The sequence below is a fragment of the Canis lupus genome, chromosome 21 (assembly GCF_011100685.1).
Source record: "Canis lupus familiaris isolate Mischka breed German Shepherd chromosome 21, alternate assembly UU_Cfam_GSD_1.0, whole genome shotgun sequence".
Classification (NCBI taxonomy): domain Eukaryota; kingdom Metazoa; phylum Chordata; class Mammalia; order Carnivora; family Canidae; genus Canis; species Canis lupus.
The window spans coordinates 33,631,488-33,649,117 of record NC_049242.1 but is presented as its reverse complement, the minus strand read 5'-3'; the positions used below and the strand labels follow the sequence as shown (position 1 = coordinate 33,649,117).

The following is a 17,630-nucleotide window of genomic DNA, read 5'->3' as shown; positions in this document are numbered from 1 at the left end:
GCAGTTCGACTTACTGCTTTGTTTACCATTGAAAGTTTATATTGTCAGTAAGGCATGTCAACAATTTTTCCCCATTCTGCTCATAAGTTTTGACTTTGTAAACTTCAAGAACACATTATTTATTCCTCCATTTGGCCAGATGACTTGTAATATAAATTTCAGGTACAAAATTACCTCTTCTAGGTAATTTTGCCTAGGACTTATGGATAGTCACCAATATGTTTGACCTACATTATCTTCTCTTTTTTCAATATTGGCCTCAGAACTCAGCCTTTTTTATGCAAAAGGATCCCAACTTATGGTCACATTCTAGTCATGAGTTCATTCTTTGCTATTCTCAAAGGTACCTAAAAGGCTATATTTACCTCTTACTGTCAAAAATCTATTTGATTTGTTTCTGACCCATTCTATACATAATGAGGCCATAATTATTATTTCTGACACCCTTCCCAAATATTTTCTTCTGAAAATTACTGTGAACATCGTGTTTCCTTACGACACTTTTTTGTTCCTAACCAGATGCCCATCGTTCTAGTATCTTAAACTAGGATCCAGAAACATAAATCTTACCTTTTTATTTCATCTCTTAATTCTTTTCTCCCAAAGCTTCCTAAATCTCCCAGGGTCCCAGTGGTTAACTGGAAGATGAGATGCTGCTGTTTCCTGGCGTGTTGGACTTCTTCTTTGATCCCTAAAGCTGCTTCCTTTGTCTCTTCCAACAGTGTCATTCCTCCTCACTTAGAATAACAGGAATGGACTGGAGCAAGCAAGTTTGGGAAATCTTAGAAGATTCCCTATTAACATTGACTATGACAGGCAGACACAAACTCGTATGGGCCAAGTATAGACACTTACACACCTTACAAAAGTTCATTTCCTTGTACGTCCCCTCAATGAGAGGTTCTTCATTTTTCCAGATAGCTAGGCACCATTTCTTCAGAAGTTCCTCATCTACCCTGTGTGGGAAGACCCTCCTATCTCTAAATCTTCCATCTAACCTTCCTCTTTTTTTCTCTTCTCTGTATTTTTACTGTCTTTTCATTCCTTTCATTGTCATAGTCCTAGGTTCTGATTTTCTTCTTAGGTTATCTACACTATGTGCCTTTCTCACTGTGATGATGAGCCAGAGTTTCGATTGACCTCCACCTTCTCCATCACCCTTTTTTCAGTCAGGGCAATCACTTTGCATTCTGTGTTGATGAATTCCTAAGGCAGGGAAAGCAACTTCTTTTACACAAGAACCAATTAAGAAGTGAAGATGTGAATAAAGCACATTACTTTTCATTTATAAATTAAAATCACTTCCAAGCTCTATGGAGAAAGCATGTACTTCTAACTTGGATAAATTACTTTGTTGACTCGAAAAATGTCATGAAAGGGGCACCTGGGTTACCTAGTCAAGTGCAACTCTTGATTTCAGCTCAGGTCTTGATCTCAGGGTTGTGAGTTCTGTGCTCGTCTTGAAGCCTACTTTTAATTAATTAATTAACTTTTAAAAAGAAAATGGGTACTGCCTCCTAAATAAAAAATATAACAGCTCCGTATATTTGAGAAGTAACCACATGGAGGCTGGCTTTTAATTTTTCTTCCTATACACTTCCATGGCCCTTTATGTTTCTCTACATGTGATATTTTATCCTTATAATAATCTCTAGGATATGTATTTTAAGAGTCTCTGAGAAATGAAGTGATTTGGCCAAGATCACATAGCAAATAGCATAACTGGTACTGGGATTGTTCAGTCCATTTCAATGCAGCATTCACTGAATATAGCTTGTACCTCATGCACCATGCTAGTCATAAGTCCACCTTGATAAATTCAGTATCCATCACCACATCCAACCCAAGTATCTTTTTCCTCTTCTCCTTTGGCCTGAACAGAGTGGAGGGAACAATACCAGTGCTTAGGAAACACTCATGTTTTGAACACCAGTGCATTCCCCCGGGTGGGATGAACTGCATATTTCTTCCCTGAAGCAATCCCCTTAGCCAGACCCTGCTGGACAGTTCCAGGACCACATGGTTGCTTACACAACAGGACACTAAGAGTTTGATTCAGTTACATTCAGGTTCAAACCACAGTGCTACCACTTAATGTGTGATTATTAAACAATTTAGGAAACCTTTTAATGCTCAGTGTCCTCATCTATAAAGTACAGATAGTAAATAGTATCTAGTTTTAGAGTAGTTATGAGGAATAAGTGAAATAATGTATGTAAAGCACTTAGCTTAGTAACTGGTTCATAATAAGAACTCAATAAATGTTAGTTCCATGATTGCTGTTGTGATTATTAGTTATAGTTGCCTAATACTCCACTGAGATGGGAAGAAAGTCTACATTTGCATTTAAATTACCTTAAACCAGGTTGCTCCTCACAGGCCCAAGGCAAGAAAATTGAAGACTTATGCTCTAGGTCTAGGCCAATAATTTGCAAACTGTTTTGATCATGATTCATAGTTAAAAATACATTTTATATTATATTACAATATGTATTATATCAGGTAAAACTAAGTCACGATGCAAAATGTATATATACTAAAACAAAAACCACCAAGGGGGGTCTAATGCCTTTGGATAACATGACTGCCAGATGGCTTACAGTTCTCAAAGCCCTCTGCTGGCCCCATGTCACTAAAGGCCATTTGCTCATTGTTGATTTTCTGCTATGTAATGAACGTTTGGCAGTTTTTCATTAGTGAGCCTCTATTTGGGGAAGTGATTAATTTTTTTTTATTATTTAATACCCTTCTTTTCATTCTCTCAGGGCAAATAATCAGAATTGAAGATACATTAGAATGGTCATAACAGCTCCAAATGTATCAATTTTCAAAAAGAAAATAATCCGCAACTGTTTGTAGTACCTATATATTAGGCTCTCAGCAAGGATACAAGAATAGATAGGATTAGGTCCCTACCCTTTGGAACACAAAATCTAGTAGAATAAAACTATGCAGTGTGATCACAGTTTAAATAGAGCTCTCTACAACTCTGGAGACAGTGAGGAATACTTTTCAGAGGAGTTCACATTTTTCCTGGATCTTAAGAGTTAGGGAGTTTATCAGGTAAAGGAGTGTGAGAATCTGTTCTAGGCAAATGGCCCCACATACAAAACTGGTGTGTGTTCAGGGAATAGCATCTCAGAATCAGGAACCAACCAATCAGACTTCACTATAAGCATTTAGGAATCCCATATTCCTTTAGGAAAGCTCAAAACCTTAGCAGAAAATAAATAGCTGACCAGCACAGGAGGCCTTGTGCCTTTACCATGTTGTCCCATGGTCCTTGTTCTGTCTTGCAAAAGAATTGCTTGTGTGCAATCAGCCAGTGCCTCCGCAATCCTTAGCTTTTTTTTTTTTTTTTTAAGATTTTATTTATTTATTCATGAGAGACAGCAAGAGAGAGGTAGAGACATAGGCAGAGAGAAAAGCAGGCCCTATGCCCGGAGCCTGATGTGGGACTCAATCCCAGGACCCCAGGACCAGGATCTGAGCCAAAGGCAGATGCTCAACCACTGAGCTACCTAGGCACCCAACCCTTAGCTTTCTGAATTCCTTTGGCCACTAAAGCCATTAATACCCTTTATTTTCTGCTTCTGACAGAGTGAGGCAGAAATGAAAACACTGCTAATGATTTTCCTTTTATCAAATTATGTGATATGCAGTTTTGCAGTATATAGCTTAATAATACTCTGTTAACATTTTCAATTCTGAATAAATACAGAATCATTTTCTTTAATTGACTTGAGCAGTTCTTTGCTCAAGAAATAATATAACTGTAACCTACTGCTCACCACTTTTGTTACTACCAGGTAAAGTTTGCCATAGTCACAGGGCACTTTTTTTCTGCCAGGAAAAAACAATATTACTCAAATTACAAAAGTATTATCTCTAATACTGCCTATCATTTTGGTGCAAGTAGGGGTTTTAGGAGAAGTCATTACCTCAATCATCACAAGCTATATTTTTTAGTGGCATTGGGGATTGTCACGGGATCATGAATTTTTGCTGCTCATACTATCTATTAAAAATAAATGTAATTTCAAATTGAAAAGAAAAAAGCATAGTGTGGCATTGCTTGATGCTTTACTGCAGAAATATGCACTTAGTTATTCCAAATGGTTACTAGAGCTTCATTCCTGATGTGATGACTTTACTCAAAGAACAAACGTGTTATATAACACGTAGCATTTGCCAACCAATCAGCTTCCTTAAATCCTAGGGCCAATGCATTCTTAACATTTACCCCCCACCCTCAATTCTTTAATTTTATATAAATTTATTTCTCACCAAATGACAATCTTCAAAAGCTTATTCCATTTGGTATAATTTGTTAGTGGCACTCTGCTGTGCTGTCCATTTCATTGTGCTTATAATATTTATAATCAGGAGCTGAAATTTCATTTAACAGGCACTCAGTTCATCTTTTTTGTGTGACTGTGCAGCTTTTTGTTAGTCATATTTTCTATTTATACTTTTATTATATTTACATTTTCCCCCTGTGTTAACTTAATCTCAAAAATTAAATAACCTATTCTTCTCTTACTCAATTTGCTCTGATGTTTGCTGCTATCTACATTTCATTCCTCCTTCTGTCTTTAATCTCACTTACCAGTGCATGGGTACAGAGATAAGTGTTTTACTCAGTCAAATCCCAAATCTTCAACTAAGGGAAGAGTCCATAATCAAGGTACTGTATTATCTGTCCTGATGTGTCACTCTTTTTTAACCATCTTCATATGAAAGCATTTTTGTTACAAGTGACTTTTTTCACATTCGTTTGTCAAATTATGTCCTTCATTTTCACCCATATTCTGAATTTGTTCTGTGATTCCATTTATAAACACTTGCCATAATATCTAAGACAAACTCATAGGTCATGTAGAAAGATTCATCCATGTTTTTAAGCAGAAATCACCTAAAACACCTTTTCCTGGGAACTGGTCTCCTGACCATATAAATGCTTATAAAGAGAGAAGCAGATGAGACAAACATTATTGTGGTGACTTGCAGTCACCTAGAAACATGGATTAATTTAACATTTGGCAAATATTAAAGCCTTTCTAAATCTAGGGAAGAAACCTAACTTTAGGGAAGCAGTGGCAGTGGCCTGTACCCCAGTGACCCCATCACGAGCATGAACACCATGTGAACATTTATGAGGGGCCCTGTTATTTTTAAGGTACTACAATGTTTTTCAAAATTTGAGGCTTAGTATTTGCCTTTGTGTTTGGATATTGAATATTGAGTATTCACTTGCATGTAGAAATCCTTGACTTTTCTAATTAATATAATTAAGGTCAATTTATAACATGAGATTCTTCTAGCAGCTTAGCTTTGGCCTTTCCCTTAGGCGACATATGAGACATCTGCTTTTGACTGAAATTTTAAATAAAGCTAAGGATCAGTGAAATGCACATTACTAAATTTATAACTTCTTACTATTTTTCATGAATACTAGAACAAAAAGGTGAGAATATAATCTTTGCTGGGTTAAAATTCTATCATTTTGGCATGACACATATATATTAATTCTAAATCCCCTTAGATTTTAATAGGTATAGTAAAGTTCTAATTTATTACTTAATCTCCATTTCTTGTTGTGTTGACTGGCTAAAGCAGAGGAGTGTTCCTTACTTCTTTCACAAAACCCTGAGAAACTGAGTCACTACGTGTTATCTCTTTGTTGCCTTCTGCCCACATTTTTTGTTTCTTTAGTGTCTGTGCACTCTTTCTATTTATGATCTCAGCATTCATTTATAAATACTGACTTTACATCAAAATGCAAAAATAGGATTGACTTGGGTGATTTCTTAGGTCCCTCCAACCCTAAGATTGTGTGATTTGGAAATGTTGTATTGAATAGTGCTTATATGTTGTAAAAGTAAACGACAAATTACCAATATGATCCATGATATATACTTAGGTGAATTAACTTGCAATTACTTCTAAAACTGTACCTACAGAGCATGCATCTTTTCCCTATTCAGTGGCATTCCCACATCAGATTATCTCACTCAATCGTTTTGGCTTTTGTGAAGGTGTATGGGCAAGTCTTCGCTCTAGCACTCGCCTGATCAGCTCTCCAACATCTTTCATTGATGTTGGTGCCCGACTGGCAGGCAGGGACCACTCCGCCTCCTTTAGTAACAGCACCTACCTGCAAAACCAGCTCTCGAAACGCCAAGCAGCCCTTTATATATTTGGTGAAAAGTCTCAACTAAGGGTAAGATTTCTTTTCCTCACTTAGAAGCTTTGCAGATACATGAAGGAAGTTTATAAAACCTATTTCAAACCAGCTTTCCTAGAAATTTTGTTTTACAGCATAGATTCTTAACCTGGAGTTAATAATCAGTCTCAAAAAAATTTTTAGTTCATATATATGTATGTATATATGTCTAAATATACTTACTCATAATCATTAAAAAATCGAACATCAGGAATATTAGGAAGTGTATGTCAAAAAAGAAATAAGGTTCATTCAGGGTATGTTTTTCCCTTGTCTTAGTTCCATAGGTATCTGTACCCCTGGCAAAATAGATCCCTATTGATAAAGAAAGCTACAGGAAGGTAGAGGAGTGAAAAGAAGACCATGACACTACATATGGAGACAAGGAAAGGCCAAGACTGTTTTCTAAGTTATATTTTTAAAAAACTTTGCAAGGCTGTATATATAGAGATACATGTCTTAAGACAAGTGAGAAAGTTCAAAATATTAGATACTAATCAACTTTAGTCTTTTTTAAATGATTATGCTAAAGAACTTCATTATGCTCAGATCCTATAAATTGGAAAGATAACCTCTGCCTCCAAAAGCAACTATTCCTTGGGATTGTTTTAGCAATGCACACATTACAAAATACATTACCACTGATAGGTTTGTGGGAAATAAAAGTATTTGTTAAGTCAGAAATCCCCTCAAAGTTTAGCTGACTCTAGTCAGCACTGGGCAATCTAGACAGACCTTCTGTTGAACCATGGAGCAGGGGCTGTGAGCAGGATCCCACATGCTTGGTTCTCAAGATGCCAGTGATTGCGTCATCTCTTCTCTGGCAAGCTGTCTTTGCTAGCTCTTCTCCCACTGCCAGGACTGCTGCAATCACTTAGTCACAACCTTTAGGGTAGAGGGCATGAAACTGCTGGGTAATACTCAGTTTTTAAGTATGCACACGTGTCTTCTGATACAGCAGATAACTTTATATCCAGAAAATAGTTGGAACACTTTTCAACAGTAATCCAGGGTTGCCTGTACAGCCTCTTTGGCACCAGCGTCTTTCCCAGAGCACAGACTTTCCACACTTCAGCACACCACTTATTCATAACCTGATTCACTCTCCAGGCTTTGTCTCCTAAATTCTCACCTCTGCCATTGCCTTTGCACATCAGTCTTCAGATGAGCTGTGTGATCAGGCACATATGAGTAAGAAAGACTGACTCCTTGCAACTATTCCTCCTCTTTCTCCCTCCCTTTCTCCTTCCTTCTTTCTTTTATCCATAAAGTATTATATTTTGAAAAACATAATACCACTATCCCAGCACAGTGGTTATTAGGGTTTCTGTATATTCCATTCAAGTTTTCCTTTTATTTATTCAATTGTATCTGTAGAGTGTAGGTCCTTATCTGTCTGGTGTGCGCCACATTCTGGCTAACACAGTGCTGTCTAGTTGTAACCCAACACTTTCTTCTCCCCACAAAGGAGACATATAGGAAAGCAAGGAAGTAGGGAATGACCTATTCTAAATAATCTTGAATTGCCCTTGCTAACCTTTTTCAATTTACAATACCTTAGACTTAGAAACAAATTCCTTTTGACCTAGTGTTGGTCAACACTATGGTTAATAGTTCCTGGTTCATAAGATGTGCATACCTAGTTCATGTACATTTGAGAAATGGAAAGAAACCTGGTTTTCCTGGAAAGTAAAGTATCTTTTATCTATTATAAGTTTAAAAAAAAAAACTAGCAGATAAGAACTTGTGTATACTACTAAGTTCTTATCTAAAGAACATGTTTCCATGTCGTGTAATAGTCTTCATAATTACTTTCATCACTACATGGCATTCCATGTTGTTGAATTTTTATATTTATCTTCTGTATGTAAAATTGCAATCACATTTACAAGCATATAGTTTTTTTTATTGAGATACAATTCAGTAGGGTCTTATTTTATATTTTATATTTTTTCTTTAGGGTAGCTTCCTTTTTAAAAGAGGGATTATTAAGACAAACTTTTTTTCTTGATACATGTTAGAAATGATATTTTAAAAAAAAGAATTAGGATTTTTTGCTTTTTATTTTAAAACTATAATATACCTTTTTAAAAATACTCTGAAATAACCAATATAAAACATTAGCAGACCCTATGTATAAGTTCTTGGCAGAGTTTTTTTTTTTTAATTGTGATAAAATACAAATAACATAAAATTACCATCTTCATGTATACAGTTCAGTAGTGTTATGTACATTCATACTGTTATACACCCAATCTCCAGAAACCAATTTTACTCTTAGAAAAGCAAATAGTCTAGTACAGTAATTTTAGCAGAATGTGAAGAAAGCACAGAGAATATGAGAAAACCAATTCATTCTTTGACATGAAAAGGTTGAGAACTTTTAAACCTTGAGAACTAGGGCAGCCTGGGTGGCTCAGCGGTTTAGCACCGCCTTCAGCCCATGGCGTGATCCTGGAGACCCGGGATCGAGTCCCACATCGGGCTCCCTGCATGGAGCCTGCTTCTCCCTCTGCCTGTGTCCCTGCCTGTCTCTCTGCCTGTCTCTCTCTTTCTCTCTCTCCTCTCTCTCTCTCTCTCTCACATGAATAAATAAAATCATCAATCAATCAATCAATCTTGAGAACTAGGCAACTATATTATCAAAACAAAATAGACCAAAGGGCCATCAGTTTAGTATTTTTAAATTATAAATACAACCTCATGTGGAATAAATTTCATATGGATTAAAGATGTAAATTATAAAAGTATTCAAATAAATAGAGACTGATACATGTGTCATACTGAATGGAAAAAATACTATCCCAGTGCTAGAAATCACAAAATCTTTCAGAATTTACTATATATAAAATTTTGTATTATTAGCTTTAAAAGAGTAACAGTAACATTAGTAATCTTAGGGCAGTGAGGTAGTGATTTTTATTTCCTTCTCAATGTTAATCTCTACTTTTTTTTCATTTTACAATGACTGTGTTTTACTTGCATAATAAGAAACAGATATGTCTATATGTCTATATCTACAAACTTTTATTTGTAGAGTTCTGGAACCTCAACAGTATATTACCTTTTCATTACAGGGTATATCTTGGGGAAACTTAATTTACAGTTTTGGATTAATTATGCTGTCCACGTGTCATTGGTTCCTCTTTAGGCTTCAAGGGTCATGGCCTTATAACTGGCTTATATATGGTATTATGAATTCCATCAGGTTCCAGCCTACCAGTAGCCTCTCCAAATTCTCAGAATGACAGCAAGCCAAGTCAAACCACAAGACCTTACTGAATGGCTCTTTCCAGTAATACTGACACATTAGCCACACAAGATTGACTTTCCTGACCTCTGCAACCTCTGTAGCTACTTGGCCTCAACTAACTGTGCATCATTAAGTATTGCCCTGTTAAAAACAGTGCTCTTTTACCTATAGCACTGCATCTGCCTAATTCTCTGCATCTTCACCCACAGAACTTCAAGTTAGAATTTGCTTTAAATTGTGAGTTTGTTCCTGTTGAATTTTATGACATCCGACAAGTTAAAGCCAGTTTCAAAAAACTGATGAGGGCTTGTGTTCCAAGCACCATTCCTACTGACTCAGAAGTGACCTTCCTGAAAGCCCTGGGAGACTCTGAGTGGTTCCCACAGGTAATGTCTGGAGCAGCTTGTCCTATAACTCAGAGAAAGAGAAGTCCAAGTAGATAAACAGAATGGATACTTGAGGAGGAAAAAATATTGTGTGCCCTCACTACCTGACATTCTCCCCTTACTGTATGCCCTCCATAAAGACTTTCCAGTTTCAGGGAACCATATGATATAGAAGATGGCAGGGGGTAGAATTCTTCATCCCTGGGCTTTCATCTCTCTATAATTGAAAATTTGGTCTTCATGGGTTGCTGAGGAGGAGGACATCTTTATTGTTCGATGGAAACTTTCTGATATGCAGTAAATTTAATCATTGAAAAATATTTATAGGACTCCTGCTCTGTTATCAGCAGAGTGAGGATCCAGGACAGAATGTGATATCTGATGACTCCAAGAGCCTTTCCCTGTTACTTTCTTACCTTCCATGTGTCTCTGCCTTTTCCATGTGTCTAGATTTTAGAATCACCCTCAGACCAGCCACCAAAATCATTTTGGATACCCTAAAACTTACCTAAGGTTTAGGAAAAACTGCATATCCTTTCGTCAGCTCAGTCAAGCTTGGGATGTTTTTAATTAAACTCTTATTAAGAAATTAAGGAGAAATAGGTATTCCAGCACACATAACCCACATTTCTTCCAAACCACAGAAGAAAGGTATTTATGACATGCATGTTTTAGACACTGATGCAGACATTTAACCAAGAGCATCTCCGCGGTATACCCTTCAGCCTTGTCTTCAGGCCACTGATGCTATGCCCATTATTCCTTTGCCCCCTGTAGGAGTTCCCAACCCCTCTAATCTCCTGTTCCTATCTGTCTCCAAGCCTCCTGCCTCTCTTAAGGAGGAAAAAGAGTTGTTTTCCATAAACCAGGAAATGATTGGGAGTACCTAAGGCAGTGACTATTCTCAAGATACTTAAACTCTTTAAAAAAAAAAAATTAGCTATAAATCTGGATCAGGGTATGTTGATGACTATTATAGCAGTTCAGGATACTTTTGAATACCCATGGAAGGAGCTGATCAAGACTCCCTTCTATCCCAAAGCTATGAGCCCCAACCCCAAACTATCTGTGTTTCTGATACATTCTGTGTCCTACTTCTTACTCCAAAATAGATCCTTACCAGAAGTTGGTAACTAAAGTCAGTGGAAAATATTGCCCCACTTGGAATATTGGCATTTTAAAAGTTAACTCAGAGCAAATGCTAAGCCCAAGAGAATACAGGCCTGGTAATATCTATGTTATAGGAACAGGGAGTAAGGAGTTTCCCATTGCTGGAGAGGACATGTGCCTTGCTCCTAGGTATAAAATAGCCCAGATCTCTTTAAAGTATGGGGGATTTTATTTTGTTTTATGTTAGTTGACAGATTCATTCTACAATTTATATCAAAAGATGCTTATAATAGTTTTAAACTATAATATACAATTGGTTTTGAATCTATATGCTCTGCTCACAACCTAGTTGTTCATTAGGGACTTTGAGTCTTTTGGGTTGGCTTCAAAAGCTGAACACAAATATAAATTTTCTTTCCATTTAATATATAGTGCAGACAAATAAGAATGTCTTTTTTAAAATATAAAATTTATTTGTCAAAAATTCAGCCCTTTAAAGTGTACAATTCAGTGCTTTTTAGTATATTCACAGAGTTCTGCCTCCATCCTCCTATCTAATTACAGAAAAATTAAAAGTATCTGAAATAGAACCGATTATATCATAGAAAAACAAATTTTAAATCCAATAACTGTGTTGGTAGGGCCACTTAGAATCTGACTTTTCCACTCTATGGGGTTACATAGCTCTTCTACTTTGGGGAGATCATGTAGGGTCAGTTTATTTCATTGTCTATCATTTGAACATGTTGTTTTAAAATGTGTCTACTTCTAAATTATGTCATTGTTTCATCTTGATTTTGACAAAGAACCACCAAATCCATCAGAAACTTTGACAAAGTTTTAAGCATTTAAAACTTATATGATTCTTTTGTCCAAATACTTCATCCCTAACTTGTTTCATTATCTGAGGTTGATAATGAGTCTGTCTGTTCTTGGTGTTCAGAAAGTGCCTGGTCTAATTGTGGCCTCCTTTCCTATCTCTTAGCTTCACAGGATAATGCAGCTGGCTGTGGTTGTATCAGAAGTACTTGAGAATGGTTCCTCAGTTTTGGTCTGTTTGGAGGAAGGCTGGGACATCACTGCACAAGTAAATGATTAAAACATAGTTTCAGATACTTAGTTTTAGATTTATATTTAAATTCAGTTGTTTTTAAATCCTGCAGATGAATCTTTTGTATAATGACTAATGTGTTTATGGACAAAGTCCTATGTTAAAAACCACCAAATCCATCAGAAAGTTTTGTGCCCTGAGCTTCCAGGCACTACATATCCTGGAGCTCTGGTCCAGGGCATCTGGCTCCCTCATGACAGATACACCATGCAAGCATACAAATGGAGCCGTTGATCAGAGGGTAGGACATGGACCATCCTTCCTGGGTTTTGTCAGTCCTTTCCCTGGCTTTCAATAAGCTCCTCCTTTATCCACTGTAGAGTAAAAAAAGGGTATAAATATAAACTATGTAAGACATTAATCTGTATCTGCCAAAAAGTAGATAATAGGTTGGAACTGATCCTCTAGCCTTATTAATTAACCTGCAGGAGGGGACTATAGTCAGCAAACTGGTTAGGTAAAGATTAAAATCATAATTCCCTGAAAGAAAACATGTAGCCAAAATGAGTTTGAGTTTTAGTTTTTACTGGAAGTTTGCAGAATTAATTTGATTGGCTGTCCTGGAGCAGCTAGTGAACAAATTTGCTGTTATGGTAACTTTGCCTGTCTTAGTAACAAAATTTTTTCAGGACCGAAAGTAATGTATCCATCCTGCTTGTGTCCTAGGTGACATCCCTGGTTCAGTTACTCAGTGATCCCTTTTATAGGACACTTGAAGGCTTTCGGATGTTGGTGGAAAAAGAATGGCTCTCTTTTGGTCATAAATTCAATCAGCGGAGCAGCTTGACCCTCAATTGTCAGGGTAGTGGTTTTACTCCAGTCTTCCTGCAGTTCTTAGACTGTGTACACCAGGTAAGTAGAGCAGACTTTAAATTGACTTGATATGAAAGAAAGAAAAGAACTAACATTTATTGAGCATAGCAGTGCTGTGCCAGGTATCTTCATGTCATGATTCTGATGGACTCAGCCATAAGGCTTGCTGAAATCTTAGCAGTGGATTCCTGGGAATAGAGAAGGAAAAAAAAAACTAGTTGGTTTCTGAATCTAGGATAGCTGAGTTAGCTACTGGCTGGCCCCCATGTGAAGTAGCCAGCACTCTAACTTATCATCTCCCAAGAAGAGGAGTAAACTTGGGTTTGTCGTTCAGGAAGGTTTGATCTATGATAAAACAGCAAAAATCTCTAAGTGATGACAGGGCCTGAAATCCAGCAGGTGCTCATCCCCATTCTGGAGGATGTTAGCTTGTGCCTAGGAATATGGAAGGTGGAGCTTAACCCCTGAGAAAGAATCAGGGCCCAATCAGGCAAGCCTGTGAGGTTGAGAACACTGGCTCGATTCTACTCAGTGACTTAATCAGGGCTAATCAGAGACCAGACAGAAACCCAGGTATATAATCCAGTCATACCCAGTGGGAGCAGGGGAATGGGGAAGATGTGAATGCTCTACAGGCTCCCTCAAGCCTCATCAGTTACAAACTTCCTAATGGGGCCTGAATCAGAATTGGGCTTGAGAATTACATGGCACCGGGTTTGCTAAATTGGCCTAGGAAAAGCAGTGTTGACATCTCCAACTTTACTTCATCTGTACCATAACAATGAATGTGTTTTGGCATGTCAGACATATTTGTCAGAACCATGAGCCTCTTGGAAATAGATTGTCCTCGGGTATCTATTGGAAGGAAAGATGGAAATGTTTTCAGGAACCAGTACTAAAACTAGGTCTTCTAAAGAGGTTTTGTTTTGGTTTGGTTTTTTTTTATTCTATTTATCATTTGATCAACTTTATTAATTCACTACATAATTTTTCATTTATTTAAAGTGTATATAATTCAATAGTTTTAGTATATTCACAAAGTTGTATAATTGCCACAATCAATTTTAGAACATTTTACCACTCCAAAAAAGAAACTCAAAAAAAAAAAAAAGAAAAAAGAAACTCTATACCCATTAGCAGTGACTTTCCATCTCCGACCCCCGACCCCATCCCCCATATACACACATTCTGGTGGTTGTTTTTGACTGCTCTAATCAGCTTCTTAAGAAAAGATCTATTGAATAATTTTAGTTAATTCTGTCCGAACATCATCCAGAGAAGCTGGCTGTAGGATTGAGCTTATGTTTTAAATCTTTGCAGCAAAAGGTATATTTGTTTACTATTTGAATATGAGCCTTTTTATTTTGTACTTCTTTTGGCAGATAGATGAGGGAGGCATTTGGAGCCCATTGTCTCTGAAACAGAAAGCTTAACTGATACCAAAGGAGAGGCACAAGGATCTTTTTCTCACATCTAGATAGATGAACCATACGAATTCTTCATGAAAGCACTTCTTATTATCTTGCTTATTGCCTTACATTGCTTACCAAATGCACTAAGCTGTCTACCTTAAACTTATACAATGACATATGTCAAGTATTTCTTGGTAAAACTGGCAGAGGTATGGGGAGGCAGGTATAAGCAACTACATACTATATATGATTTCATTTATAGAAAATTCTACAAAAGGCAAAACTATTGTGACAGAAACATATCAGTGGTCATTTGGGACCAGTGGTCAGGGACCATGAAGGGGCGTGAGCAAACGTTTTAGGATAAGGGAACTATACTAATTGTGCTGGTGATCACACAATGTATACAATGACCAAAACTAACCTGTATGGTGTAAATAGGAGGATTTTATTATATGTAAATTATATATCAATGAACCTGAAAAACAAAAAAAAAATTTTTTTAAGATTTATTTATTTATTTATGATAGACATAGAGAGAGAGAGGCAGAGACACAGGAGGAGGGAGAAGCAGGCTCCATGCTGGGAGCCTGATGTGAAACTTGATCCTGGGACTCCAGGATTGAGTCCTGGGCCAAAGGCAGGCGTTAAACTGCTGAGCCACCCAGGGATCCCCCAGAAAAACAAAATTTTAATTAGTAAGTCCAACATCTCAGTTAACTGGAGTTCCAGAAAAAAAAAAAAAAAAAAAAAAAACAGCTCTCTAGTTTTTCCAGAGAAAAATTTGTCAGTCTGGTGCCCAGAGAATACTTATAAGCTGGCTGCCTGCTTTTTAGAAATAGGGCAGGAAATAGGTCCAGGGAGATCCTTCTTTTTCTATGCTATTTTCAGTTTCAAGCCTCCTCATGAACCCAGTTGTGCCTACTGTTCCCAAGTCCAGAGCTCATCTAGTTTGGTTTTTCCAGAGGACAAATTTCTAATCCCTTGCTTTCAAGAAGGTAATCACATGACTGCATGGGGTAGGAGAGGACCCTGGAGATCTCACCACTTCCTCTATAGACTTAACCTAGTCCTCATTTTTGGCTCCCATTTCACCTCTGTATATGTTACTGAGTTATTGGGCCTCTGAGTCCTGAGCCTTTCTGAGACAGGGCAAGCTGTCACCTTCTCAAATCATTTTCATCCTACAAGCATTCCAATGTAGCTTCTCATCTTCTATCATTTATTGCTATTCTTATATTCTATTTTCCATTGTTCATAAATGTACTGAATTTTCTTGACCTGCTACTGTTTCCCTTTCCATTCTCCCCACCTCATTTTAGGTTATTCTACCTTATAAAAAATCCTTTCCTTTAATTAAGGGAGAGTTGGAGGGCAGCTAAGTTTGTATGGCTGGATTTGGTTTAAGTTAAATGCGTTATTAAATATGTTAAATATCCATGCTAAACTTGCAAAATTCTGCATACCTAAACATGAGAGTCAGCAAAAGAGTCCACTCACAATCAGTAAGAGATGGGAGGGTCTCACAGAAGACATACTGTCCTCGAAAATGACATCATTCCACCCCAAGCGTAATAATAATTACTTGAAATATAATACTTATATTTTATTATTAGGGGTGGGTAGAAGTGTAAGTAGTCTAGAATTGGAAAGTAACCTGTATTTTGTGAGTACCCCTTAAATGATATAAATAAATCTTAATATAAATGAAAGTATAAATTCCTGTTGTCTTTAGAATACATTACAATAGAAGCTAAAACAATGTAGTGTTATCTAAAATATCTTAGGGTGTATGTTTAATTTCTAGTAACTTTTTATTTTGAATAATGAGTTAAGGGCTGCTGGTGTGGCTCAGCAGTTTAGTGCTGCCTTCAGTCCAGGGCATGATCCCGGAGACCCGGGATCAAGTCCCAAGTCAGGCTCCCTGCATGGAGCCTGCTTCTCCCTCTGCCTGTGTCTCTGCCTCTGTGTGTGTGTCTCTAAGAATAAATAAATAAAATCTAAAAAAAATTTAAATTAAAATAAATAAACAAATAATGAGTTAAAATTCAAATGCCCTATATAAATTGAGCTTTAGTGACAGCTCAGTTATTTGTAGGTGAATGCCTCAGAAACTGTAGAAAATAATATTGTTTGGAGCCTAAAGACTCCTTTAGCATTAATTCAGATCTGATTATACCACATTAAAATTTTTTATAGATTTTTTTTTTAAGATTTATTTATTTCAGAGAGAGAGTGTGTGTGTGTGAATGGGAAGAGGGGCAGCGGGAGAGAGAGAGGTAGACTAACCATTGAGCACGGAGCCTGACACAGGACTCAAATCTCATAACCCCAAGATCATGACCCTGAAATCAAGAGTTGGACACCAAACTGACAGAGCCACTCAGGTGCCCCAATGTTAAAATTTTTCAAACTAAAATATGAATTTTCAAAAGTTTTCTGAACCTCTTTTGCCTTAGTACCCTTTCATATAACAACCTGAGTGCAGGCAAGTCATGGCAAAGTAGCATATGACCTTAATTGCAGTATTTAAAGAATGCTTGGCTATGATAGGTATCAGCTTTGGTGAAGCAAATTACTTCATGCTGAAAAGGGATTGTTTATTCATTCAAAAACAGAAGACTATAGAAGACTAGTTAACAAATAGTGCTTCTGACTCTTGCTGACTTAATTATAAGGTAGTATTTCATCATCTTCTACATACTAGTTTTAGGCATTAGAGAACGCCTTCTTTGAATACCTTTCAAGTGAACACCAGTGCTTTACATGACTCCAGCTTTTGCCAGACAATTCGAACTACCACTGTCCTTAATTTCGCAGGGGCACAAAACAGAGCCAGGCCCAACATTAAAAAAAAATTTTTTTAATGTGCAAAATTACACAGCAATAAGCAAAACTCCCAGGTGGAATGTGTTCACTGCTTGTTAACCATTTCTAACACGCTGAATGCCAAAAGGCAGTCTATGGAAATTTGCCTAGACTTGTCCATTAGTACTAATAGGGTTACAAAGAAAACAGATGAAGTACTGATCTTAAATTAGAACTGCCTCATCATATAAAAAGCCATTGTTTACGCCAGTATATCCAGGTGTCAGATGAATTATAAATGCTAGATCACTGTTTCATAATAGCAACATCTGGCAAATTTTTGTTGCTTCTAAAAGAAATTGGCTTAATTCAAGTGATATCATTACAGGATGCTTCCTTTTCTTAAAATAGTTGAACCAAATTCAAAAAGAAATATATCCAAAATACAAAAATACAATTTTTACCTAAAATTTATTTTTAAAATATAATACCAAGGGAACAGACATGTATA

General features: G+C 36.8%; 1 protein-coding gene across 2 annotated transcripts in view; it reads left to right on the top strand.

The window, feature by feature from the left end:
• SBF2 (SET binding factor 2) overlaps positions 1-17,630 on the top strand; it is a 454,973-nt gene that overhangs the window by 414,216 nt on the left and 23,127 nt on the right. For both annotated transcript variants that reach the window (XM_038569025.1, XM_038569026.1), the window contains 4 exons: positions 6,039-6,223; positions 9,689-9,865; positions 11,961-12,062; positions 12,753-12,938. In XM_038569025.1, the coding sequence (XP_038424953.1) occupies positions 6,039-6,223; positions 9,689-9,865; positions 11,961-12,062; positions 12,753-12,938 (650 nt within the window). The remainder of the gene's footprint in view (positions 1-6,038; positions 6,224-9,688; positions 9,866-11,960; positions 12,063-12,752; positions 12,939-17,630) is intronic.